Source organism: Hippocampus zosterae, chromosome 12, assembly GCF_025434085.1.
Source record: "Hippocampus zosterae strain Florida chromosome 12, ASM2543408v3, whole genome shotgun sequence".
Taxonomy (NCBI): Eukaryota; Metazoa; Chordata; class Actinopteri; order Syngnathiformes; family Syngnathidae; genus Hippocampus; species Hippocampus zosterae.
Window position 1 is genome coordinate 10,976,126 of NC_067462.1, and position 26,534 is coordinate 11,002,659.

Genomic DNA, 26,534 nt, shown 5'->3' on the forward strand with positions numbered 1-26,534 from the left:
TGTGTGTGTGTTTTATTTGATTCATTTTGTCTATCAATTTTCTGGTTGCCAGCCAATTGCAGGACACCGATACATAGATAAATTAATAATCAAATTCATATTCTCACTCGCTTGCAATTTAGAGTCTTTAGGGTCCATAAACCTAACATACATGAATGTATGTATTTGGAGGCTGGGATTCGAGCTGATACCTGACCTCAGAATTGTAACGGAGCCGTAAAAACCGTTTTATGGATGCTTTGAACATCGCTTGTCAGATAAATCGTGATGAACTGAAACAGAATACCAATTACGTAAAATAGTTAAATGTATTCAATAAAACATATTAATACAAATGCAATGTTTTATTGTATTCAGTTGGGGAAATAACTAACCGAACTGCCTTCAAAACCGCGGTAACGCGAAATGTAACCCGCTCTTTGTAATCGGGAGTGAACGCCATTTTCACTCGGACCTTTTATCATGTGACACAGCTTCGAAAGGAGGGAAACAAAAATCCAAAAATGTCCAGATCGAAAGTAAGTACATTTATATTGAATGGTTCCTTGTAACTTTCAAACATGTGTCAGCCAGCCATTATTTTTAAATAGTAGTATATTTTATTATTTTGATATGTTTGCATTTGTAATAAATACACTGTGGCGTTGAGAAATGGCAGGGCATGTTGGGACATGTCTGTGGAGGAACGCTAGCAACAAGGCTTTGTAATGCAATGTCTTATAAAATGGCCCTACATAAATATTTGCATTTCATTTTATTTTATTCCTTGGTGTTCTGCAGTCGTTTCATGTGTTGTGCATGGATGTTGGGCTTTCCATGTCCAACTCGGCACCGGGTGAAGACTCTCCATTTGAACTCTCCAAACAAGTCATTCAGAAGTTTGTCCAACGTCAGGTACGATAGGAAACATTGAACTACAAAATGATTTATTTATTCAGTATAAAGAAGAATTAAGGCCACGCTGAAAAGGAAAGGAAAAATCACATTACAAGATCAAAATCGTAATCTTATTTTGGGAAAAAAAACTAGGGAGGAAAAGCCATGTTTTTAGAAATCGGTAGAGGACTTCATTGTCATAATATAGTGATTTTAATCTTGAATGTGCAACAATTTAACTCTTCGAAAAAAATACTATTTTGTAATAGTAACCTCGTTTTAAAAGCATGTCAATTTTAAAAAATACAGTATTCATTCATTCATCTTCCGAGCCGCTTGATCCTCACTAGGGTCGCGGGGGTGCTGGAGCCTATCCCAGCTGTCTTCGGGCAGACACCCTGAATCGGTTGCCAGCCAATCGCAGGGCACAAAGAAACGAACAACCATTCGCACTCACACTCACACCTAGGGACAATTTAGAGTGTTCAATCAGCCTGCCATGCATATTTTTGGAATGTGGGAGGAAACCGGAGCACCCGGAGAAAACCCAGGCAGGCCCGGGGAGAACATGCAAACTCCACACAGGGAGGCCGGAGCTGGAATCGAACCCGGTACCTCTGCACTGTGAAGCCGACGTGCTAACCACTGAACTACCGGGCCGCCAAAATACAGTAGTGCAACTTCATTTTCACAGTACAGTGTTGCAACTTGAATACCCAAATATATAATATAAATCATGTCATATTATCACTAATATTGGAAGTATTCAGCTTCCTTTCTCTAAACTATATGACCCTTTTTCTAGCATTGCATATTTTAAAATATACACTTTTTGAAAATATACAATTTTGATTTAATATTTATTTATTTTTTGTTGACTATAAACAGCTTTGTTATTGTGAAATTTAGAATTAAATCTTATCATGTAATTGCCTTTTCAGACTGGTCATATCAAGTAATAATGAATTAGTAATGTGGTATATGTGATTGTTATTTGTTTTCACAGGTGTTTGCTGAGGTCAAGGATGAATTGGCTTTGGTTCTGTTCGGCACAGACTCGACCAACAACCCGCTGGCTCAAGATGGCCGATACCAGAACATCACTGTTCACCGCAACCTGATGGTACCTGACTTTGAGCTCTTGGAGGAGATTGAGAATCAGGTCCATCCGGAAAATCAACAGGCGGACTGTATCCTTTCCAAGCACTTGACACTTGTGAGGAAAAAAAATGGCATTAAAAGAGACATGTCTCCTTTAATCGTTGTAAAAAGGGTTAGACGCTCTCGTGGTCTGCATGGATCTTCTTCAAACTGGAATAAAGTAAGATTTTTTTTTAATATCTGCTAACTTGTGCAATAAAGATATATGAAACTCGGTTTTGTCATTTTGTGCTACATCAATATCACGATAGATATATTTTTTTAGGGGGAAACGTTATGATCAACTCAACATTTACTTCCTGAGTGACCTCGGTGTTGAAGCAAACTCAGAAGAGCTGGACGTCATTGTTGAAAACCTGAAACAAGTTGACATAACGCTGCAGTTCTTGTAAGTTCCAACATTGTATTTTCCCAGTTAGGGGCATCCGCTCCAACAGATGTCACTTGAATAATTTAACACCTCGCCTCAAATATACGGCACCCTTTTTCTCCTCAGGGGAAAAAAAAAACAGGTGGTTCCACTATCCTGCTGGAGCTGTAGTAACCTTTATGATGGCTGTCATGGCCGTGTGTTACAGAAAACGTTATTATCACAACCCATACCAGAGCAGATGTGGGATCTATAAAGTTGATGGTGGAGTTTTAAAGCTAAAGTGGCAGAGCAAAACCTGCAAAACCTTTTACCACTGAAATGACAAAATAATTCGATGCTTCAATGAGTCACAGAGGGCCATAATGCAAGATATATTTTTTTATTAGAATGTATTTTTGAATTGATAAATATGTTTGAAAAGATCAGTATCGCACACTTTATCTCTTAAATTGCTTGATCCTAATCTTTGAGCTGTATTTTAAAGAAATGTTACCATTCTTTGTATTCCGTAGTTTACCCTTCTCTGCTGAAGAGGAATCAGTGGATGAAGCAGGCGATGCGGGAAGAGGAGGTCCCGGTGCAAGAGGCTCGGGCAAAGGCTTGTCCAGGGAACAGAAGATTGGACTGGAAATGGTCAAACACATTATGCTCAGCCTGGATGAGCAGGATGGTCTTGATCAGATTTACACATTCAGGTGAAAGGGCCTTATGATCTCTCTAAAAAAGACGTAGCAAATGGGCGTCGAACAAAACTCATGGCAGCTCTGCTTACCTTTTGGCTTTGATGCGATAGCAGATGTTTCACACCTTTAGACGATGTGGCTCTTTTGCACTCCTGTTTCAAACAACGTTGTGTGACCGACCACTCAAAAGTGTCTCTGGATCTTCACCTCGCCTAGTTTATTCTGAGATCTGGAGAAACCTTGTGTAGGGGTTGTCATTACATAAATTAGCCCCATAGTGATGTATGAGTAGGGTGCAAGTGCAGTGCTGGGAGCTCACAGACGCATATAGACACATACTCAATAGGCAGCTCACAAAAGACTTACTTTGTTAAATTTCACCCTGAATGAGACTTCAGAGACCCCAATAATTGCAGCGATGGCTGTTTGAAAGTGCTCTATAAATACTGTTGACTTGACTTGCTTCCAGTCATTAAAAAAAAGTGAACTTTTCATGTGAAGACTCTCATTGGTTTGGTCTTGGTCTGAAATGGTTTCTTCCCTTGTGCATTCACAGGAATGCTATTGAGGGGCTGTGTATGTTCAAGAGCACTGAGAGAAGACCCATGGCGTGGCCCTGTCAACTGACCATTGGCAGTGCTCTCTCCATTCGCATCGTTGGCTACAAAGCTGTATGTGATGTGGCAAGCACTTCACACACTCACCAACCAACACATAGGGGCAGCCGCATAACCTGCTGCACTACAGTTGAACAAAAAGTGTGTCTATGTATGGACAACAGAATGGCACTCCAGTGCGTTGAGGCTGAATCATGCACTTCTCGCGGTTTCCAGCACGATGTTGTAGTTCGTTGCTACTTTTGTTTTGTTAATCAACAACTTGTTCCACACAATTAGGACCACTGTTGTAGGTGCTCTACAGCTGTGATCGTCTGGCATTCTGACCTTTAAAAAAGGAAATCCCAACCCCATTTATGAGTCCCGCTTGTGTCCACCAGGTGACTGAGGAGAAGCTGAAGAAAACGTGGCTCACAGTGGACGCACTGAGCCACAAGAGAGACCACATCAAGAAAGAAACGGTCTACTGTCTGGATGATGACAACGAGACGGAGGTGCAGAAGGACGACCTAATCCAAGGTAAATCTTTTCCATTGTGGTTGCGATACTTCTTTTCAGAGAATGTAACGGCATCATGTTATCCATGATGCTTCTAGAATTATGGCCATATATGGCTACCACTACTCAACATATGTTTAAAGTTCAAATTCACCCAGTTGAACTTAAACTTCAAATCCTGTAGCTCAATGTTTCGCAACCAGGGGTACATTACATGGGCTGCATGGAAACATTTAATATTTTATTTCCATAAGTAAATATTCTTGGTCATTTCAAGCTTGTCAATAAATTGTATCTGCACACTATACCTTGTTTCCCTACTTTAAACGCCTGCTTAAAATTGGTGTATTCAAGTAAGGTCCAATTTTTTGTGTTAAATGTTAATAAAGGCATGTTTAGATTGGGCGGGGGTTCCCCCGAAGCAACATTTATTTTTATGTCAAATTCAAGCTAAATAGTTAATGCCTGCAAATAAAATGAAGGAGTCTTTTGGAAATTTAAATTTCTAGGTCATAATCAGTTGTGTTACATTCCACTGTTGGAGAATCATCAACCCGTACAAGGAAGGGGAGCGCATGGTATGAGAAAAGGGTTCAGGGGTACTTAAGACAAAACATGTTGTGAATTATTTCTGTCGCTATTAATTCAGGTTTGGTTACAAATACCGGTAGTCACACATTGGTATTCTAGTATGGTATCTCTGTAACCAACCTTCTCTAAATAGATGGTGTGCTTGTCTTGTGTTACCAGGTTTTTGCTATGGAAGCGATATTGTTCCCTTCTCGAAAGTGGATCAAGAGCAGATGAAATACAAACATGATGGGAAGTGCTTTGCTGTTTTAGGATTTACCAACCAAAACCTGGTACTATGCCATTTGATTTGATTGATTGATTTTTTTAAATTAGTTGTGATTTCCCTACATGTCCATTGTTTATTTTGTGTCTGGCCTCTGTGCAGGTTCCTCGTCACTCCTTCATGGGAATGCAGACCATCAAGATCTTTGCTCCAGGCGACGATCAGGTAAAATCCAGGAGCAGATTTTGTAAAACGAGTGCTTGCTCTAAGTCAATATTGATGACTTTTTCCTGGGCTCAGCATGCTGGGGTGGCGCTGTCCGCTCTCATCCGGGCGCTGGACGAGCTCAAAATGGTGGCCATCGTTCGGTACGCCTACGACCGGCGGTGCAACCCTCAAATAGGAGCAGCTTTCCCTTGTATCAAGCTGAACTACGAGGTGATGTCACAACATCCTTCTCATTGTAGCTTATTATCCATGTGTTAATTTTCAAGTGCGTTTGTCTGAATTGCAGCATATTATCAGCAAGCAGCCGGTCTTTTATTACCATTAGTGGTTTACAGCGTGAAGTCTTTAACGTGTCTGTACAAATAAAACCAAGATGTACATTCAACCTCTATTAAACCGATCACTGTAAACCTATGTTTACTAATGCAAAATAAATAATGATACATTATCCTACAGTGAGGGAAGAAAAAAGTATTCAAACAATTTTTTAAATTTTATTTTAGCATGTCTTTAATACTTTCTTGCCATTTATTGCCATACAGGTAAACGAACGTGTGTTTCTCTCCGCAGTGTCTCATATATGTCCAGCTGCCCTTTATGGAAGACCTCCGGCACTTCACATATGCTTCCCTGAACTGCAAGAAATTCAGCCCCTCAGGTATTCTTCTTGTTTTTTTTTATTTTTTTAAATATTATCATTTAATGATAGCGCGTCCCGTATTGGAATATTTTTTACCAATATTCCTAATGATTTGATATTACACAATCTATGACAGTGACAATTCAAAGTGCAAACATCACAGGCCTTGCCAATCAAATGTGAGATTACCGTGTATACACAGACACACAGTTGCAAGCTGTCGACTCTCTCATCGACTCCATGATGTTGGTGGACAAAGATGAAGACGGAAACCTAAAAGACTTGTTCAAAGTCCACCACATTCCCAACCCTGCGTTCCAGAGGCTTTTCCAGGTAATCAGTGTAGAAAGTATGATTTCTTGCCTTCTCAGTTTTTACCATGAGAGTCATTTGTACAGCTACCACGAATCACAAGGCATAGAATCTGTTGTCTTGGTGGCCTTGCGTTCGTCGGGATTCCGGGCACTTTTATTGGCCTGTTAGAGTACAAATACATAATCTTGGTCAGAAGACAGACTTGCTTTCTACTTATTACAATTTTGACTTTTGAATGTGTTTGTTTTTGTGTTTTAACAAAGTAAGATGTAGAAAGCACATGTATCTTTTCAAAAGCAAGAATTAAAAAGAAAATATCAGAAAAATGTATACTCATACAAGTACGTTAACAACGTATTTGTACTTTACTACTTCCCACCACGAGAAATAGTACCAACAGAAGGCTGTGTCTCAAAGTATGGTAACTGCCAGCCAGATATTTGTATTAAGGTATTCGTTCTAAGGTGTTTACTTGTACAATATTTAAAAGTCTCATTCAGACACAATTATTTCCTGTAATCCGTTATAAATGTGTCTTCCAATATCTGTCAGTGCCTGCATCATCGAGCCGTCAACCCCGGCACAGCCCTTCCCCCAATGGAGCCTTGGCTGGTGGCTCTACTGGACCGCCCGGATGTCATCAAGGAGCGTTGTGGAGTGCCACTAGATGCGGTGAAGAAGGTGTTTCCTCTCAAAGTGATGGAAAAGAAGAAGCCGCTGAAAACTAGTGCTGAGATCTTTGGAAAAGAGTAAGTCTGGTGTTTTTGCAAGGTCAAAAACTACAGTGGAACCTCCAAAATTGAACATCTCTCTGTCCACCAAACTTGATATCAAAAGTCACAAGACGCACTTGTTGTTGGTCAAACCAGAGTGACATGCATGTACCATGAATTTCACTGTTGCAGAATATTTTGTTATTTTTTGTTTGTTAGAATAGTTTGTTGTATTTGAACAGGACACTTAAACATTTAAAAGCATGCTGGCTTGGAATCTGCAAGCCTCCCTCTCTCACAACATACTTGTCAGCAGTCGTTGAAAGATCAATAGTTTGATTTTAGTTTGACTGACCTGGTTACCTTGTCTTTCTACTTGCATTACTGTTATGAATGTTAAAATGGTCCATAAAATGCTGCCTCATGCAATTCATAATGGGTTGATGGTGACACTTAAGCAACTGCTTATTTCTAATTTACATTCATCATTTTAGATGAAAACATTCTTTGATTTTGGGGATTTTGTTCCATTTTCACACTATAGTATCAACATTATGTGTCACTGTGTTGAAAATGCATGTGTGGCCAAGGTTCTTCAATGTACTTTTTACTGTCTTCTACGTGACCCCTTCTACTGTCAGCTCTGAGCAGCCACATGCTAAGAAGGCAAAGGGAGATTCGGCAGAGGAGGATGAGGGGGAGGAGTATAATCTGGCTGACATTTCTGAAGGTTCTGTTACTTCGGTAAGAAACTGGGTGGAAGAGACAAGAGGGGAGGAGGGAATGCTCTGCGGCTCACCATCTTCAACGTCATTCCTCCTTTCATCTAGGTCGGGAGCGTAAATCCCGCCCGTGACTTCCGCATCCTGATCAAGCAAAAAACGCTTCCATTTCAAGGGGGTGAGGTCCAATTTATTCCATTTTTCATTGTGCAAAAAAGGCCATCATCAGTGTTTGGGAAAGTTCATTTTCTAGTTCAAAGTTAGGTTTACAAATTTTTCAATTCAGTATTTTGAACAAGGTCATAGCTTTAATTTTATTTATTTTCAACGATACGTCGTTTCAGGTCATTACACACAGCCACTGCCATTTCCAAAATAGTTGCTACCCATTCAGTCCACACTAGTATATGGCTGCAACTTTCGCCCTACAATCACATAAGGAAAAAACTTATTGCATGAATGCTGTTTTTTTTTTTTTTTTTTAAATGGGGGATTTAAACAAAAAATAGCAGTGTAGTTTAATGGTGCAATCAAAAATACAATCTAAGGTAGGAACCAGGCTGAGGTCGGAAATTAACCGTCAACCAAATACATATAGACAAACAACCATTCACACCTAGGGACAATTATAGCAGGGGTCCCCAAACTACGGCCCGCGGGCACATTTGACCCGGCCCTCTAACCCTCCTGTTGTCCTTGGGTCAAAATGACCCGTCACTATGTTAAAAACGCCCCAAAAACCCCCTATATGATTTTTTTTAAACTTGAAATTTTATGACTTTTCCTAGATTGTCCCCAACTGCAGAACATTTTAAATGTTGTTTTTATTCACATTTCCATGGAAGCTGTACAAAGGTGGTCTTCGGGGCAAAATGATCCATGACGCAAATAGGGTTGAAATCCTGGTCTCAAAGTTATTTGCACACCATAGAATGTTTCGGTGTTTTAGTTGTGTCTCAGATCAATTAGTAGAACACGTGAACAAGACGGTAGCAGACATAAACAAGACAAGACAAAATTAATGGTGTTATTATTTGTTTCCTGACTTTTTTTCTGTAAAAAACCTGGAAAGGGTTATATGTTTATGTGTGGCTTTCTGGGAAACAATAATTTTTTTTAAACTCCCCTACGATCGTTGATGTTACAAACTGACACCGGCCCCCCATCAGAGAAGGGAAAAGTTATGTGGGCCTCACAGGAAAAAGTTTGGGGACCCCTGATTTAGAGTGTTTGTTCCATTATCCTACTGTGCACGTTTTTGAAATGTGGAAACGGACATCCCCGAAGAAAATCAATGCAGGCACTGGGAGAACATGCAAATTCCACACAGGAAGGCGGAGCCTGGAATCAAACCCTGGACCGCTGTACTGTGAGGCAGACAAGCTCACCAGTCACCACTGCATGCGCACTGCTTTTGTTTTTAGACATATATAAAAAAACACTAGTGCGGGTAATAAAACGCAGCCAAGTTGCAATAACATATTTGCAGTATACAAAAATTATATACAGTACTGCATATGTCAGTTACCTGTATCGGTTGACATTTCTCATATGGTGCATCGCTAGCCATCATGCTTTATATTTTATCACGTGATGGCTAGTTTACTGTGTTGAGCCGAGCTTTGGCCTGGAAGTCAAACGAAACCTGGGACTCTTGAACAAAAATGAACTTTCATTCATTGTACTTGTTCAGGTAGAAAAGAACACTGGCCACGAGTGTACAAGTGGATATCTGTTGTAAATTCTGTTTCTTTGTTTGGGTGTGTTGACCAAATACCCCCCACCACCACCACTACCACTCACCCACCCAGCCTGCGAGCAGCTGACTCACAGGATAGAGCAGTTGCTCGGCAACAAGAACACACAGTACTACATGAAAAGCATCACCTGTATCCAGGCCTTCAGAGAACTCTCTGTCAAGGTAAATAAACAATGACGATTTCCCATTCCTCACAATTTGAATCACTGCCAGTCCTTGCAAAAATATGCGTTTGCGAGTTAACATGCATTCTTGGCAAGTGTTTGAAGGATTTTAGAATCTTTCATGTCTTTGAATACGCAGCTCGGAAAGGCCGATCTGTACAATAGCTACCTCCAGTTGCTGAAAGGAAGCATTACAAACAGGGGGCTGGAAGTCTTTTGGGACCTGCTTGTTCAAGGTACGCAAAGCCTACCCATTCATTCCTTCTCGGTGATGTCACAAAATTTCCACAGTGTGTTTTAAGACATGAGATACACTGCTCATCATTTGCAACGGTAGAGTCCCTCCCTCGTTCATCATTTCGGTGTCTTTTTGTTGCTATTACAGGTTCCATATCGCTTATTGGCCAGGACGAGGTGGAAGGAAGCTCTGTGTCCAAAAATGAAGCCGCTCAGGTGACTTAAGCGAACAATTTCACAGTGACCCTGATATTGTCCTCATTTCTGAGAACCGTGTACTATTGTCAGTTTCTGCTGGCTGATGAGAAAAACGAAGAGCCGGTTGCGACAATGGCAGATGATGCTGACGATGTTGACGACTTGGTAAATACTGTATATATTTTTTCCCACTTATTGCAAGGAAGCATGAGGTCACTGCTGTGAGTCAATCTCATTTAAAAACGATTTCCTGCGTATTTTGCATCAAGTGTCCCTGATGGTCCTGACCTATTGCAATCTCCAATATAAACTCTCCAATCACACTTTCTTTCCCCCCTCCCTCTTCCTGTGCAGCTGGACAACATGTAAGGAAGAATGCAATGGGAGCGACTGCAGGAAAAATGCAAAGTATTCATCCTTGGGTCCATCTCTCCATTGTTGCGCCTCCCACATTGAGACCGATGGGTACTTGGGAGGAATACTGCACAGAATGAACATGACCGTAACTTGACTTGTAATCTTTTGTTGGGGGTCTTACAAAAGACAGCTGGGACTTGACAAATGACAGGATTCAGAATGTTTATTATCTTAAATGTGATTTATTGTGTGTCTGTGTGTGTGTGTATAGCACTTAGGGTTGCTACAGATATTGACTGTACAGCGGCATCGGGAAATGTGGTATGTTTGTATGCCAGACAAATTAACAGTAGTAGCACCAAAACTAGGTTAATGACTCCAGTGTGGTTTGTCTTTAACATATCCACCGGACGAAATGGTCAAGCAAGCCCGACTGCCACTGGGACCAGTGTTTGGCCTTGAATATGGCGTTCTCGTCTCCCATGGCCAACTTCGTTAAGACTTCTTGATCCACATCGCTTCCTACAGCGATCACTGTGGGAACGACCTGTTCCCTACGCATGGCGCGTACCGCCTGGTCAAGGTTTTTCCTGTCTGTGACGCCGTCTGTGATGAAAACGAACGCAATCTCAGCGACGCGTCTCGTCTGGCGAGCTGTTCCCTTGCCAAGCACTCTGTTAATAGCGTGGGTGATGGCTGGCCCCACGCTCGACGAAGAGTCCAGATAGCGCAGACGAGCCACGCCGTCAGAAACAAGGACACGATCGTGTGTGAGAGGGAAAGCCAGATAGTTCTCCCCATCCTTGCCGTATTGCAGAAGAGCCAAGCGAGCTCGCAGGCGATCTGTCCTACTCCGGGCCAGTACCAGTCTATCTGCCAGCGTTTGTAAAAATTCACGAACGTGGCGGAAGTTGTCCGCACCGAGGCGCTCTGAGCCGTCGAGCAGGAATACCACATCCACTGGTCGCTGGGCACATGGGGCCACATCAGGCTCTATGGAAAGCCAAAAAATTGCTGAATAGCATTACAACCACAACTAGTACTTTTCTTCAGCTAGTGGATCAAAGTAAAATTGGAGTTTACAGATCATCCACCCTCACTCCTAGCCCTCTTCCCCAACTCAAAAGCCCTAATACTGAACCCTAATGATTTCTCACTTGCAATTCATGCTTGTATTGAAAACTCAAGTCTTGTTGTAAACAGACAACCATGTGCACAAAATCCTGGTAAATTCAAGAAGACCTACCACTCTTGCAGGGGAGATTGGGGCACACAACAACCGGATCTTGAAGGGAAAACAAATGGACTTGGTGAAAAAAATAAAAGTACTCATTTGAGAACATTGAACATTGTCCCACTGAACTTACCGGGACAGAGCACAGTCTCCATTTTGTCGATGAAGTCCTCTGCGACCAAGTCAACAAAGTTCTTCATTCCAGTGACCCGATCCTTTTTGTCACAAGCTATGGAACCCAGGATCTCGTCGTCCTGTGCTTTTCTAAACATGTCTCCAACCCCTATGGCGTTTACCACTACGCTGCTATCATGGCAGAGATACGTGAGAAGATCATCGTCATCGCGCGGGTCAAAGCGTCCATCGGTGATAACCACCACGGACACTTTGGCGCGGGCTCTCTTGCTGTCCCTGATGAGGTGGTCATAGGCAAACTTAAGAGCCGAGGGGGTGAAGGTGCCCCCAGCGATCCACTGAAGGTTCTTCACCGCCGTTTTAAAAGTAGACATGGAGTTAATGTCGGGGTCGTCGAGACGGATGGCTTCAAAAGTCCCGTTGTGGCTGTACTGAACAACTCCAACTCTTGTTCCTGAAAGAGGTGGTAAGAATTATTCAACTAATTAATTTGAAAGAGCTGCAGGATATTCATTACAAACAAAGTAAACCGATTCACTCTCTTTTATGGCAAACTCTTATTCGGACTTGAAGCATTTTACTTTATCATTTGCAAGGCAATGGTGTCAGACTTTACCGGTCGGAGATGCGGGGTTGCTGGCCATAGATCCCAAACGATTAATGGTGTTGATGACAAAGTTCTTTTCCAAGGTGAAGTTAGTCAGACCGACACTCTCCGAGCTGTCTATGACAAATACGATGTCCAGAGCACCGCAGATCTTTTCACAGTCTATGGCAAAAGGTAAGAATTGCTTTAGTATGTTTGAAATATGGAATAATACCGAACTGCTTATTTGTACTACAGTATAAATGTATAGATTTCTCACCACAACAACCACAAGTCTCCCTTATATAAGTCATGACGTCACAATCCTGGAATGAGAATGCAACAATATGAAGTGATAGTCTTGACAAAAGCCCCCGCGTCTAGAACGCACTCACAGTCAGTGCCGGATCGCCCATTGGTCCAGGGTAACCCTGCACACAAGCAGTACAAGCACTTAGCAATGTACTTGAATATTCCAGTTATTAAATTGTGTGCTGTTTCTCACATCAGGCCCAGGGTCCCCTCTTATTCCCCTGGCTCCCGGTTCTCCTGCGTGACCTGGCTCCCCCTAAACAGATCAAATAAGCTCAAGTAATCATCTAGAAATGCGTCTCTCCGTATTCGGCTTCAATTGTTAAAGTACCCCTAACACCGAGTGATCTAATACTACACGTAATGAACTTCTAGGTTGCTTTCACACTTCTCAACTCAACTGTATTTTATAGAGCACTTTAAACAACTACCGCTGTATACTAAGCGCTGTACATGGAGCAAATATATATACAACAATAAATTAATAACGGAGGCATTATAAAGTACAAAAACAGTAAAACTAAGTTTACGCCTGAGTCACGCTGAGTGAAAAGCCACTTGCAGCCTTTATTCCACCTTAATCCAACTCGACAGGTGTGAAACCAAACTTGTGCAGAGCGTTCTGAGACCATCGAGAAGATGTCGTTTGTATTGCTTTGTGTGAAAAAAAAGAACCAAACCGTGAGCACCAAATTGATGAACAACCTATTGACTGATTCGTTCCAGAAGAAGCAAACTGTAGGTATGAAATCACCTTAAACCAACACAATTAATTTGTGTTCACACTTACCATGGCTACTTTGAACAAACTAGTGTGGCCGCTGATTCAGTTGTTAAGTGTCAACGTAATCCTCCTCCTGAGGGTCACCAAAATAAGTGGTCTCTATCCACCACAAACAAATATATACCATGCAAAGATTGTTTTGAAATTACGGATTTTGTCATGATGCCTCAAAAAACCCCTGCTGGCCGGGTTGCAGATTCATTCATATTTTTACTTGGCAACCTTTGGTGTGATTTCGAAAGGTCATTGTGAATGTGGAATCAAACGTGATTCCAAAAGTGTCGAGTCGGTGTGTGCAAATCAAATCACAAATCAATGAATCTTACAGACTCGCCACGTGGACCTTTGTCTCCTGGCTCTCCCTTGGCTCCGCATTCACCTCGACCACCCCTTGGTCCTTTTCTCCCTGGATCGCCCCGGTCGCCCTGAGAAACACATTTAATTGGCATACTTCTAAAGTGCATACACCACTGCACAAAAAGCACAACGATTTTTAAATTATACTGCTGAGAAGAAGAAAAAAAAACTCAACAGAAGCTTTTCCGGTCAGTAGGACCCGTGGCCACCATACATTAAAATACATTGAGAATACTGCTAACTTGCATTGCTGCTAAAAGGAATCAATATCTGTTTTTCATGGTTATTGCTGTGCAATATTTAACGAATTGTACTGGAAAAAGATGATTTCATCCATTCCATCCGTGCCTGACTAAGGGTGAGGGGCATGGCACGCCCTGGAATGGTTGTCAACCATTCCCCAGGCATACATAGACCCCCAAAAAACCATTCATGCTGAGATTATTAACAATTTAAATCTTCAATGAACCTAACATGCATGAGTTTGGAATGTACCGGGAGAAACCTCACGCAAGCATGGTCAGATTCAAACCCTGATTCCAATCCACCATTGCTGCCCTGACAAAGAGCTTGCATCTACATTTTTTTCTTGCCTTCCCCCAATAAGAGATTTATACAGACACCAGCTTTTCATTTCACAGTGGTGAAAAGGAACTGCTTTATCTCGAGAGAGAAAAAATTACAGTAGGTCCTCTTGGTCCAGGGTAGCTGAATCCTTGTCTTCCTTGATCACCCTAAAATGGAAAAAAAAAATTGCTGTTGGAACAGCCGTATGCTTTATGGTTTGATATCACACATCTCTGAGAGAATAGTCAATTAAATTAATTGATTCACGAGAGCAAATGCATTTGATTCCATCATTTATTTTTTTGCTTCACCCACCTTTGGTCCTTGGGGGCCCGAGTCTCCTCTCGGTCCAGAATCTCCTGGATTTCCTAAGATGCCCTGCAAAGCATCCAGAGATGTTGATATCCACAGTTATCTTTTTATCTAGTCTAGTTTGAGGTTTTCAACACCCTACATTTGCTCCACGACCTCCAGGTTCTCCTGCCTGGCCCCTCGGACCTGGGAGTCCAGAATCACCCTAGAATGGGAAAGATATTTTCTCAATTTCCTTTTGAGAGACATCATAATTAACCCTCGTAGTCCACCGCTTGCGATAAATGTAAAATTATGTCTTTGAATCAAAGGCAAAGGCATTCGGAAAAACACGAGAGAGCTGAAACGTACGGGGGGGGTTCTAAAATGGCCTAAATTTCATGACGTCACCGGCTGATAATTCTCAGGCATTGCAGCAATAATAAAAAAAGGTTTTGATTCCGTAATCTTCACAGTTTACATATTTTGCACCATAGAGACCCATTATAATTCATATTTTTCAATGCATCGTAAACCTAATGTGTAAACATGCATTTCACGCGATTTTTACGTCAATCGCTTTGTTTTCGCTTGGACAGACGTATGCATGCCACATTGTTGGGTTGAGGTCATTCCAATTGTGCAACTTTTAGGTGGCGCCAGAGGATCGCAAATGAGTTTGCCTTTTTGCGGGAGGCTTCAAACCAATGCATTTTGAACATGAACACGTCCGGTCGGGATTGTTAGTAGGGCTTGGTTGGGACCTCCAGACACAATTGTTTTTTTCCTTTTGCAAAAAATAAAGAATAAAAAATCCCAAAGAACTAATAAAAACTATATATGTATGGATAGCACAGATGCCTCTGAACATTTTGAGTGTTTGAAAAAAAAAAAAAGAATGTTTGTATAACACAAAATACATCATTACAAAAATTGTAAAATGCGTAACTTAGGGTTTTTTTTATTTGAAAGACCCAAGGGTTAAGTTAACATCTGTGCATTGGTGCAAAAACCCAAGCCTCACCTTTGCACCCTTAAGTCCATCATTCCCTGGTTGCCCCCTGCTTCCCTGTGGCCCTCGTTCTCCCTTCAAATGACAGAGATCCATCCACACATTACAGAGGTCGATTTCTCTTCTTTACACCCGTGAGATGATGGGATACAAAAATGTGATTTAAAACATTGCGGTAAAAGAAAAAGCAACACTGAACCAATCCTAGGAGGACACAAACTGAATAGAAATTCCATTTTACAGCCAAATGCAGTAGTCTATAATTTGGTAACAAACTTGCTCCAAAGGCCACACGACCCATAAAAATAATCAGTTTTCTGTAACTTTATTTCCTCATTACAGTGGTGGGTGAGCTGGAATGTATCCCAGCTGACTTTGGTCCAGAGGCGGTGGAAGGAAGCGGGAGTACCTAGAGAAAACCTACGCAAGCGCAAGGAGAACAACATGCAGACTCCACAAAAGGAAGGAACCATCCGCCCGCCATATGGTGGATACATTTTAATGTGATGAAGAAATGTTTTTACCTTTTCTCCCTTTTTCCCAACAGATCCCTGAGCTCCCTTTGGTCCTCCGTGTCCTCTTCTTCCCTGTGGACATGTATTTGTGAACAAACTGCAGCAAAGTCACCCGAAGAAAATTAATGGATGTCAATTAAAGGAAACATACCAATACGCCTTTTGGTCCAGGTAAGCCAGGCGTTCCCTGCACGGGTTTTATTTTATTAATCGACTCTCATTAACTGAATATAATCACATGAAAATATATTTGATTACCGCTGGTCCCTTTTCTCCCGGGGGTCCTGGATTTCCTGGATTTCCTTTTTCACCCTGCAGGCATTCAGTCCAGGTGTTATGACTGTGTAAATGTGATCATGCTGTGCGGAGTTGTAATTAGATTTCCACCTTTGGTCCTCCTTCACCCTCAGGGCCAACAGCACCTGACTTGCCGGGGAGGCCAAGGTCTCCCTGAACAACACAAAAAAAAAAAAAAAAAACACCAGTGAGGACATGACCTCAAGCTTTCCCCCCCTTACAAAAAAAAGTTCTCAGTCACTAATAGTGCTGAGAAGATGTAAGATACTAAAAGCTAGCTTGCTAAGTAGAAAAATCTCATATGAGTAGCCTAAAAACAGCTTTTAATAAACTTCAGGCTTTTTCTATAAAACGTGTTTTATGAGCATGGCATCATGCTTAGGAAATAAACTCTTAAGAGGGTTTAAAAAATACACGAGAGTTGTTCAATTTTAGTGGCGCCACACTCAGCTTGTGAATGTGTCTGTCTCACTTTGGGCTGTCGTCTCATAACATTACGCTCGCGAGCAGCCATGTGAAGAAACAAAAACATTCTGACTCTCAATCCAGCTGAGAGATGTGAGGATTTCCGCCATCCATCTTTAACTATTTAAATAAATGCTTATCATACTCTTCCTCATGATCAAAATAAAATACCTTTTCCCCCTTTTTGCCCAGAAGGCCAACATCCCCAACGTCTCCTGGATAGCCGTCTTGTCCCTTGTCGAAACAAAAAATAAAAATGAAAGAGATTGCTCACAAGTGAAGTTCATCAAGATTCAGCATGGAAAAAAAATTATTAACTCACTTTGTCGCCTGGTTCCCCCTTGCAGCCAGGAGCCCCAATATGGCCAACCTTACCCTGAAGATACATCATACGTCACGAACTGATCTCAAGATTAGATAGACCTGAACAATTTGTGGAAACGTCACCTTCTGTCCATCGGTTCCATTCTGGCCAGGTACCCCACTCAAACCCTGAACATTTGAAGTTCAGTAAAGAAAGAAGATGATGTGTTTGTTCTAATTCATCTTATGATTCCGACACAAGAAAAAAAATACCTTTGCTCCACTTGCTCCTACTTCACCCTGTTGGATATGAAGAAAGTTGTCAGTCCTAACCATTCGCTCCGACAGATCATCGGACGACGGCTAATTAACATCTGTTTCACCTTCTCGCCCTTCAACCCGACTTCTCCCTACGTCAAAGGACAAAGCAGGACTTGTGAATTGCTGAAATCAAAACAATGTGAATACATGATTTGTTGATCAGTAACCCCTCAGAAAAACCTTTGGTCCGGGCCGTCCAATTGGACCCTCAATGCCAGGATCACCCTGTCATAGTCAGAAAAAAAAGTCAGGATTTTTTTCATGAAGCATCATATAAGGGAAGATTAAATGTTAGTACTGTATATCCTTCCTACCTGTCCTCCCTTTTCACCTTTTGGTCCGCGATAACCGCTATCTCCTTTTGTACCCTGTAATACATCAAAATTGTAATCAATGTTTGGTGACCAAACTGAAACCCACATTAGTTGCTTTTTGTGTCACAAAATGTGGTTAAATATCTAGAATATGCATATTGTCACTGTAATATTGTTCCATCTGTCCATCCCTCCATCCAACCCCAAGCCATTGCATGAAGCCCAAACGATCCAAAAGATCCCGAGGCTTACAGTCGATGTATCCCAATCATCATTCCACCTATGCAAACTAAAACCACTCCCATTCATCCCATTACAACCATAGCAATCCCAAGAATCTCACCCCAAGCCCCCCATCAAGCCCAAACCAAACTCCAGCAATCCCATCCATTCTAATCCATCCATCCACAAATTCCCATCACCACCTCTTGCATCTATCACAACTGAAGATGTCCCATCGATGACAACTCCACCATTCCAAGCCCAGCCATTCCATTCAAGCTCATTGAAATTCATCATCCAAAACTTACTTTTGGCCCTTGAGGTCCTTTTGGTCCAGGATTCCCTGGGGTCTCCAAGCATTGCTGTTGGTAGCACTATAATCGCAAATCAGAAATATGCGCTTGCAAGTCAAGTTAAGTCCAATCCCCCCCCCCAAAAAATGAAAATATGTTACGCATGCACAGACACATTCGGGTTGAAAACTGGCCAGATTGCCATCGCGCTTACCTCTAAATAGGCTTGATATTTCTGTAAGCAAAAGACTAAATTGAGAAAAGGGTACCTGCTAGTGAGATGGTTGTACCGTGAGAACAGAGCGAGGAAATCACCATGGCCTGTATGATCCGATCAATGGAGTCTCTATTTATTTTCGGTCTGCCATCGACGACATCCACAGCCAAATAGTCGTCGCGGTAAACTTCAGCAGGCGAACTGGCAATCTCCCGCATTCCTGTTTCATCGAGGGACCTCGATGCCGCCACTGAGAAAATGCGAATCCCCTGCTCACGGGCCCTCTCCGCTGTCACCTTTATCCCGCCGCAGGGGTTTCCTGTCACATGGCCGTCGGTGATAAACACAGAGAAGAAGACCGCCTTCGTTCCCGAGTCGTGTTGAGTCATTTGGTGCGTCATGTTTTTGAGAGCGCAGTCGATGTAGGTGCCTTTGCCCAGGTATCGAATTCCACCCAGGCTCCTGATGAAGTTCTCCCTGGTTGCAAACTGGCTGAAGACCACCTGCTTCTGTGAGAAGTGTAGACCTCCGATGGACCAGGTGATGTGGACCAGACCTCGGTACTCCTCATCCACCAGCTTTTGGGCAAAAACCCGTGTGAACTCCTTGATTTTATCCACCAGTACTCCGGGCGGGGACTCCTGTAGGGCAATTGTCTCAGAGGTGTCGATGGTGAAGAACAACTTGATTGGACAGTTTACTGTCCTGGCTGGAAGGAGCGAATATAAGGTCATTGACCGCTTCACAGCAGTTATAATGCACAAGCACTCCTCCAAAGTTTTAATATGATGCTAACTCACTCTCACAACCTTCTAGTATTGGCAGATTCTCATCTGTACGGTCTCCGGGCATGGGTACCGGCCTCGGACCATGAGGGGTCAGTTGAAGGATGGCGACATGGACCATACACAAGAAGATGAACCCTGAGAGATGAATTCTGGCCATTTTCTTGGACCCTCACCTCCGTCCCCTGTGATAGGTAAGACAGAGAAGAAGCTGTGCAGGGCTTGACTTGAAGTACAGGAACCAGATGTCAAACAAGTGGGGCCTTACAAAAGACACCACCGTAGCAACCAAGAATGTTGATTGTTGTTTTTAAACTGTGTCTGTGAACAAAAAGAGCAGAATTGAAGAAATACGACCAAAGTGGAGCTTATCACAGCTCTGAATCATCGTTGTGGGAAAGTTTCAGAGTAAACAACAAAGTGTTCTTCAAAGTGTAGAATTTGCGCAACGTCCTGAGTGGATTTTATCACTAGTATCCTCCAAGATCATTTTTAATTGCGAGGGGAGGCAAAAAAAAAAAGATACTGGATCTTTGCCCTACTTCCAACTCCCAGTTGTGTAATGCAGTTTAGAGAAACAAACAAGTTAATAATGAAAACATAAAAGATGAATATGTGACTCGCAATGCTTAAAATGTTATGCTTAGACGAGACAAGAGCGATGTTTGCTGGAAGCTGGAATCTTTAAACATTAACTTGAGAGCCAAGTCAGCTGTAATCTGCACACTTGGTCATATATTTCATTGGAAAAACAACCTTTATTTTGCAACATGGCTTTGTAACTGTATCGTCGGCAAGCAAGTTTTCTTTTCCAGACTCTGCCTTCCTAATATATTGATCGACAAACAGTTGCGACATCAAAATACTCTGCATTCGGTTTGTATCACTGTAACTGTCGACTGCTTTTGCTTTCATGTTGCTTTTTTTTTTTTTTAAACCGACTACCCCTCATTCGTACAATTCAAGAGTGTTATGAAATAATCTTCAGGTAATGATTATCGGCTTGAATTAACTCCGTTAGAGAATTATTGATTTACATTTATTATTTTTTTTTGTTGTGGTCGTAGTTTGCTGCAGTGCAACATGAACTGTTTCTTATACTTTGGTTACCTTATTTAGTCACAAAGATTTCAAATATCAAACACCCAACACAACGGTTATTCCAATTCATACAAAGATAAACGTTGCTCAATGTGTTTGGCGTAGTCAATAGACGAATGTATATGGAAAGGCGGAATGTTTTATACAGCTTTTTGACCAGATTTGAAGTTGTGCTAATGTTTGTTTGTTTATTGAACATAAAACATATACAGTAATAGTTTGACAGAAAATAAGGTAGATAAAAAAGTAAAAAGAAAGAAATCAGTCTTCATTCAACACGGTTATTATGATCAAGGGAGTAGGATGAAGTAAAAAACTTATCTAGTCCTACCCCGTTATGTGTTTATATCTACTAAATCATTTTTATATCAATCAGAAAAGAAAAAAGTAAGAAGAAGTCTCCATTAAGGCTCATACTTTACCCTTAACCGTGATATTTTTACAACTTTTGGTTTGTATCGGGATTATATACATCCACACCCTGGCACTCTTGTGTCAATTTGTACCCAGGAAGTGTACATACAGTGTTCTTCTTTTTCATTTTATTTTTTTATTTCATAACACATTGTTTCAAGACATTTTATTTGTTACAATCAATTTTTTATTGTATTCAACTATAAACATAGATCAGTATCTCTTCCCGCAACCAACCGCTCTAAAGTCAGGAGCAAACTATTCACGAGATAATAATTGCGCATATTTAAGGAGATCAAAATAGATGCATGGAATATTAAAAATAGTTACTCACCCCAAATTGCAAAGTCTCTCCTCCACTCAATCCACTCAGTTCCAGAAAATCTCACCACTTCCTCAAAGTATAAAGGCAGGCATCTTATTCAGTGGTCTCTGTCTGGGAGATGCTTGTCGGTCCACAGGAGCTGGCCAATTTATCATATCGGAGAGTGCGCCCCCACTACGGCTGCTTGCGTGCACACGGCTGACAAATGGAGACGGGGCGAGATGGCTCAGCCTCAACCACCCAAAAAAACATGTAATAGGCGTCTACAAAGTAAATAGTCCGTCTGAAATGGTGTATTTATGTTGCTGTGTGGACAGAAGTGTTTCAGAGACAAACACAGCAGCTGCGCTCTTTCTTCTCCTTACATGGAGACAATCTGTGTGTTTATACGGCACCGACATGAGGCTGAGACACAACGCATTACTCCGGGCTGAGGACATGTATTCCGTCCAAGTACTGCATTTCATCACCTACATGCTAAAAGAATACTACAGTGGCTGTTGGTTGAACTCAAAATAGTTTGAATTAAAGATGGAGTGGTGGGGGGGGGGGTGATCATTCCATTGAGAAATAATGGATTTTGAGTTACTGTACATTCTCAACGGTTAAGCAAGTGCAAAGGAAGTTAACCACTTAATGATATATTTTTTAAAATGACCAAGCACATCTTAGAATTGATGATGCAAAACGGCGCAAAGCTAGTTAGTTACAGTAGATGCATGCTAAACTGAAGCGCCACTGGCAAATATCCCGCATCAAGTTTTTGTCCAAATTTTGTGGCATATTTTCCCGCCCAAAATGTTGACTTTTTTTTTCCTCATCTTAACATTCAAAATACAGTATAAGGTTCTGTTTCTCATTGGATGAACAGTTTTATTTTTTAAAATTCCTGCTGTTGCTAAGAAAGTACATCCTCTGCTCGGCCTTGATGAGGGAGGGACCGTGTGTGCGTGTGAGTGTGTGTGTGTGTGTGTGTGTGTGTGTGTGTGTGTGTGTGTGTGCGTGCGTGCACATTGAACGCGTCTCCATAAGACAGTTTTCCCCATAAGGTAGTGAAGGCTTGACTTCTGGAGACTCCTTTCATCATGAGACCCGAATTAGATTCATTACGAGGATCTGTATATTAAATTACTGAAAACAAAAATGAAAGATAACATTTCATTCAAAGTGTTTTTGGAAATACTTTTCCAATTTAAAGCCAAACTTTAAATGGACTCGACCTCTGACAGCGCAAGCTTAAATAGACCAAAATGTCCGAATCTACTCTCTTCTGGTGCAAAATGGGTTCTTCTGCCAATCAAAACAATTGATCATACACGTAATGGTTTTATAGCTACCCCAGGAATGCGGCCATCTCATTCTCATCTCATCTCGCCAGCAGTGCATTAACGTCATTCATTGCAATTTCACACAGACAGGCACACAATCTACAATAACCTCCGCCATGGCCCGAGTCTCGTTCAATTTAGAGACTCTTGCTAGTTTTCACCTGTTGTGTATCACATGGAAATGCCCTTGAGGCACACAATAAATGTTCTGTGGTCAGGAATTTCAGCAGCAGCGGCGTAAAAAAAAAAGAAAAAGAAAAAAAAGAGCGCAAACAATGATTTAAAGTGCTGTCACAGACTTGCCTGCTCGCACACCTTTAAATCTCCCTTGCATTTCATCTTTCATCAACAGCAATGTCAACATGCGAGCAGTCAGCCACCCCTCAATGCGAGCATTACAATGCAATCTTTTTTTCAGTTGCCAGTACTTCTTTCACTGATCAATGTGTTGCTTCTACAAAACTTGGCAGTGCCCTGGCCGAGGTCCAGAGAATTTGTAGTGTTGTCCGGCTTTCTAGCTCTGCTCTTTTCTCCATTGCCTCACAGTTTATGATTGTTTTGGACATAATGTACCAATTGTTTTTCTCAACAGCGACATGCTCATCTTGTCTAAATGATAACGTTCCTTTGTAGAAGCAAGAGAAGAGCCACGTGGAGTTATGATAGTTATGTTAATGTGTCGCTTTTATCCCAGGGTATGTTTTAGAATTCAAATGACACCGACTAAAAGCAGTTGATCCACTTTCAGCAGTTCTCTAGGCTCATTTTGGACCATTTCCTGTGCCTTAAAGCACATAGTTTTGAATGACACTGTGCATGGATTAGAAGAGCAACTTGTGAAATTGCTGCCCACTTTGCGTGTGGGCGTGCGTGTATCACAAAAGTTCAGTCGGGTGCCATCCAGTGTCATTTGCGAATAGTTTGGGGGTTTTCATTGCAGTTAGTTTTTATTTCGTTTTGTCGTTTGTTTTTTTAATTCGGTTAATTTTAATTTGTTTTTAGAATGAGGTTTGTTAGTTTTTAATTCATGTATTTTTTTCTCAATGCTTATTGCAGGCATTTTTATTAGATTTAGAATTAGCTTTAAGTTTTTTTTTTAATGGAGTACTGTATTTGGCGAGTGATAAATATGTAAATAAAAAAAGCTCACTATGTTGAGCTTATGGTGGCAACAGTTTGAGTATGGACTGGGCTAGACAAGAAAAGTGAGTACGGGTAGTTTTGCTTCATTGCACTTCAGCATTGTTTTATGATGGAGCATTGCCCTTCTTATTACACTTGTATGGCAGTTAATAATGTCGAAAGGTTACTTAAAACATTGTAGTTAAAGATTTTTTTTTGTCATGACTGGAGTGTATTTATTATAATTCCTTTTGTTTTCTATGGAAAAAAACACTTGAATCTTTAAATACAAAGTACATTTTGAAGCAGAAACAAGATGTTGCTATCGGAACATTAATGCTAAAAGTGAACGAGGAGTGCATTTTTTCCCATGCCAGTTATTTTCTTGCTGTCGGCGTCGTTGAGCGTTCGTTTAGAATGTATGACGGGAAGCGAGGCGAACAGATTGGCAATGAACTCTTGACAACCTCCACGGGGCTCGCTGGTTGGCGCTTCAATAATTCAGCAGTCAAATCGTGCTACGCGACCAGATTCTATCTACATAGTGGACTGGCAACTTGTCAAGATAGTCGTGATGAAAAAAGGCATCCATGGGAAAGCGCTGCAATCTGAGGGGGAAATAATGTCATTGATTTTATATCATGGAGTTTATTTAAAATATTTACACAGTGATCTGTTTTCGGCTCAGAGTTTGCAGTCACAAATCAATTTTAATCTGGATCTGATCTTTATTCTCGCCAGTAACTATGGAATGTGTAAAATACCAGTGAACATTTTCAAATACTTCTACGCTTACATGTCTGGTGTGGTTTGATTATCGAAATTTGAACAGAAAATGACCTTGATATGATTAGTAATATCTCAGATCGTAGCTGCTAACCTCTCAGGATAGATTTTTTCACCCAAAAAAAAACGCAACGCAAAAAAAATACATAACCGATTGTCATAAAAATCTCGATTTAGTTTTGGTGAGGATCTGGATTTTTAAAAAAAAGAAGCCGGTACAGCAATACCAAGAATATTAATTCTGACCAACCCCTGTTGAAATTCCTACTGCCAAAAACCTGACATTTGAACAGGTGTGTGTAGACTTTTTAAATCCACTTTCTACTTTATTTTCACTGTTTAAGAGTCCACTCCCTAGAATGATGATGGCACCTCATGTGCGTTTGTTATTCTCTACAAAGCAGGAAGTAGTCTTCCACCAAACAATTAAACACGTTTTTCCTGTGCTTTTTTTTTTTTTTTGCGGCGTGGTAGAGGTCTGCCCTCTACCGAGTAACATTCTAATTAAAAATGAGCATTATGTCATCAGGGCTAAAATAATGGAAACATAATTGGGACTTGTTTATTTTGTTTCTGAATATTACACCATAATCCAACTTCCAGGAAAGTAGCAAGGTTGTGCTGGCTATCCCTTTAAAGTAATAAAATGAATAACTTTTTTTTTTCCCCTCCAGTTTTGACCGACAGACACCCTCTTCAAACTGACATTCCAGGGACATGAAACAAGAGCAATGAAAGAGCATATTTGAATGCGAGATCATGAAAGGCTGCGAGATCCGCCGCAGTGAGCCGAATGTGAGCCATGAATGCTGGATGGAGGCAACAGACTGCAAGTGACACCCATGCTTCGGTCACTGTCCCTCCGCTTGCACCCCCCGCCCCCACTCTGTCCTTCATATGCATACTGTGAAATGTTCCTATTTTTAGAGGTGTCAAATACATGCAAAGGAATGAGTAAAATATTTGCTGCCATGCTGTTGTGTACAAGACCATGAGGCTGATCTCAGCATGATCAGGTACAGTAACTTTATAAAGTAAATTTATGACATAAACGTCTTCTAACTTTGATATACCATAAAGAAGGGGGTTGTTCATTTATTATTTGAAATGGAATGATTAAAAAAAAATGAACAACACTTTTTTTGGTGTCAAATTTAGAAGACATTTATTTTCGCTTAGCTGGGACATCATTGTCGATTGGTGAAATTGGTAGATTTTTTTTTCTTCCTCTTAATTAATTTTGGGTGCCCAGGATAACACATGCTCTCAAGGGTTTGTGGCATTTGGGCCTCCCCAAAAACGGATTAATTCGTGGGAAAAATAGTCCACAGAAAGTCCAAGAGGGTACCGTATGTTAAATAAATGCCTCACTGATGGTGCCAATCCAAAGTAAGCTTTCATACGCAGACATGATCATATGCTTTGTATTAAATGAACTAAACTCGTATCATGACATAGAAAGATGCCATCCTACAATAATTAATGTCCCTCACTGCCTGGGTTACATTATTGTTGTTTTGTCTTTAAGTGGAAACTGTATTGGGGAATTAAAGTTCTGCAGCAACAAGCGAATGTGATGGCTTTTTTTTTTCTCTCCACACTGCAGGCACTATGCTGATGCAACGCTGACACGGAAATGCTGCTTCCAGTTCTTTTGATGATGCTCACGCGTTTGGACAGTAAGTTGCGCTTTCCTTTCTGCTTTTCTATGTTAGAAATAGGTTTGTGTTCTCTCCCACATTGGAATTAAACACAGTCGTTGATGAATTCATGTCGACAAACAACGAGCATGCTTTTAAGTTTTAAAAGTAGTCTTGATTCGACCATAATGCATCAAAAGCCAATGTGTTTTTGAAATGATAAGTTTTGCTTGATTTTATTTTTGGTGTGCTTTATTATTGGCCATCATGTGATCTAGATTTTTAAAAGTATAAATGTTTTACGAGTAGAATCTCATTTTTTCACTTGGACGTTGAGATTTATGCCCTTAAAAGCGAAGTGAGAGTATTGATCTACAGTGGATGTAAAAATGTCAACGCAACCTGCCAAAAGGGATTTTTTTAACATGGAAAAAAAGAGAAAAATAAATTGGGTAAGGTGTAAAATAATGG

At 41.1% G+C, this 26,534-nt stretch overlaps 2 protein-coding genes and 1 long non-coding RNA gene across 5 annotated transcripts; 2 read left to right on the top strand and 1 right to left on the bottom strand.

Moving 5' to 3' along the window:
- The first annotated feature begins 350 nt into the window (after positions 1-350).
- xrcc5 (X-ray repair complementing defective repair in Chinese hamster cells 5) lies at positions 351-10,704 on the top strand. The gene is made up of 21 exons (XM_052081464.1): positions 351-518; positions 781-894; positions 1,883-2,066; positions 2,149-2,197; positions 2,303-2,425; positions 2,923-3,105; positions 3,650-3,764; positions 4,091-4,229; positions 4,959-5,071; positions 5,167-5,229; positions 5,305-5,442; positions 5,803-5,890; positions 6,075-6,205; positions 6,740-6,936; positions 7,542-7,644; positions 7,731-7,800; positions 9,434-9,543; positions 9,685-9,781; positions 9,931-9,998; positions 10,071-10,145; positions 10,335-10,704. The coding sequence occupies exons 1-21, from the start codon at positions 504-506 to the stop codon at positions 10,347-10,349; spliced, it is 2,190 nt and encodes a 729-aa protein (XP_051937424.1). The 5' UTR covers positions 351-503; the 3' UTR covers positions 10,350-10,704.
- Positions 10,560-21,943, bottom strand: LOC127611114 (collagen alpha-2(VI) chain-like). 3 transcript variants are annotated; one of them, XM_052081444.1, is made up of 28 exons: positions 21,197-21,943; positions 19,372-19,532; positions 18,661-19,271; positions 18,560-18,580; positions 18,361-18,426; positions 17,831-17,884; positions 17,697-17,741; positions 17,579-17,605; positions 17,469-17,495; positions 17,340-17,384; positions 17,215-17,268; positions 17,064-17,126; positions 16,518-16,580; positions 16,389-16,442; positions 16,282-16,317; positions 16,140-16,202; positions 15,628-15,690; positions 14,767-14,829; positions 14,628-14,690; positions 14,429-14,479; positions 13,715-13,813; positions 12,798-12,860; positions 12,688-12,723; positions 12,573-12,618; positions 12,323-12,475; positions 11,705-12,160; positions 11,584-11,622; positions 10,560-11,330 (listed from the first exon to the last, which is right to left on the bottom strand). In XM_052081444.1, the coding sequence occupies exons 2-28, from the start codon at positions 19,505-19,507 to the stop codon at positions 10,732-10,734; spliced, it is 3,096 nt and encodes a 1,031-aa protein (XP_051937404.1). In that variant the 5' UTR covers positions 19,508-19,532; positions 21,197-21,943; the 3' UTR covers positions 10,560-10,731. The 3 variants fall into 3 exon arrangements, with proteins under 3 accessions (XP_051937404.1, XP_051937403.1, XP_051937402.1); XM_052081443.1 differs by having other exon boundaries at positions 19,363-19,558; positions 21,197-21,941; XM_052081442.1 differs by having other exon boundaries at positions 19,363-19,532; positions 21,197-21,933.
- Positions 20,300-24,620, top strand: LOC127611178 (uncharacterized). Its single transcript, XR_007965257.1, has 2 exons — positions 20,300-20,634; positions 20,959-24,620. It is a non-coding gene; the product is annotated as an uncharacterized LOC127611178 (long non-coding RNA).
- The last annotated feature ends 1,914 nt before the right edge of the window (positions 24,621-26,534 follow it).

What these genes read in the sequence shown, in the direction of transcription:
- xrcc5 (XM_052081464.1), top strand. An exon ending in GATCAGATTTACACATTCAG is followed by an intron (nt 3,106 to 3,649) that starts GTGAAAGGGCCT and finishes GTGCATTCACAG; the next exon opens with GAATGCTATTGAGGGGCTGT. An exon ending in GCTGAGATCTTTGGAAAAGA is followed by an intron (nt 6,937 to 7,541) that starts GTAAGTCTGGTG and finishes TTCTACTGTCAG; the next exon opens with CTCTGAGCAGCCACATGCTA.
- LOC127611114 (XM_052081443.1), bottom strand. Translation starts at nt 19,507, where the DNA reads ATGGCCAGAATTCATCTCTCAGGGTTCATCTTCTTGTGTATGGTCCAT. An exon ending in AGGGTGAAGGAGGACCAAAG is followed by an intron (nt 16,443 to 16,517) that starts GTGGAAATCTAA and finishes GAATGCCTGCAG; the next exon opens with GGTGAAAAAGGAAATCCAGG. An exon ending in CGGGAGAAAAGGGACCAGCG is followed by an intron (nt 16,318 to 16,388) that starts GTAATCAAATAT and finishes AAACCCGTGCAG; the next exon opens with GGAACGCCTGGCTTACCTGG.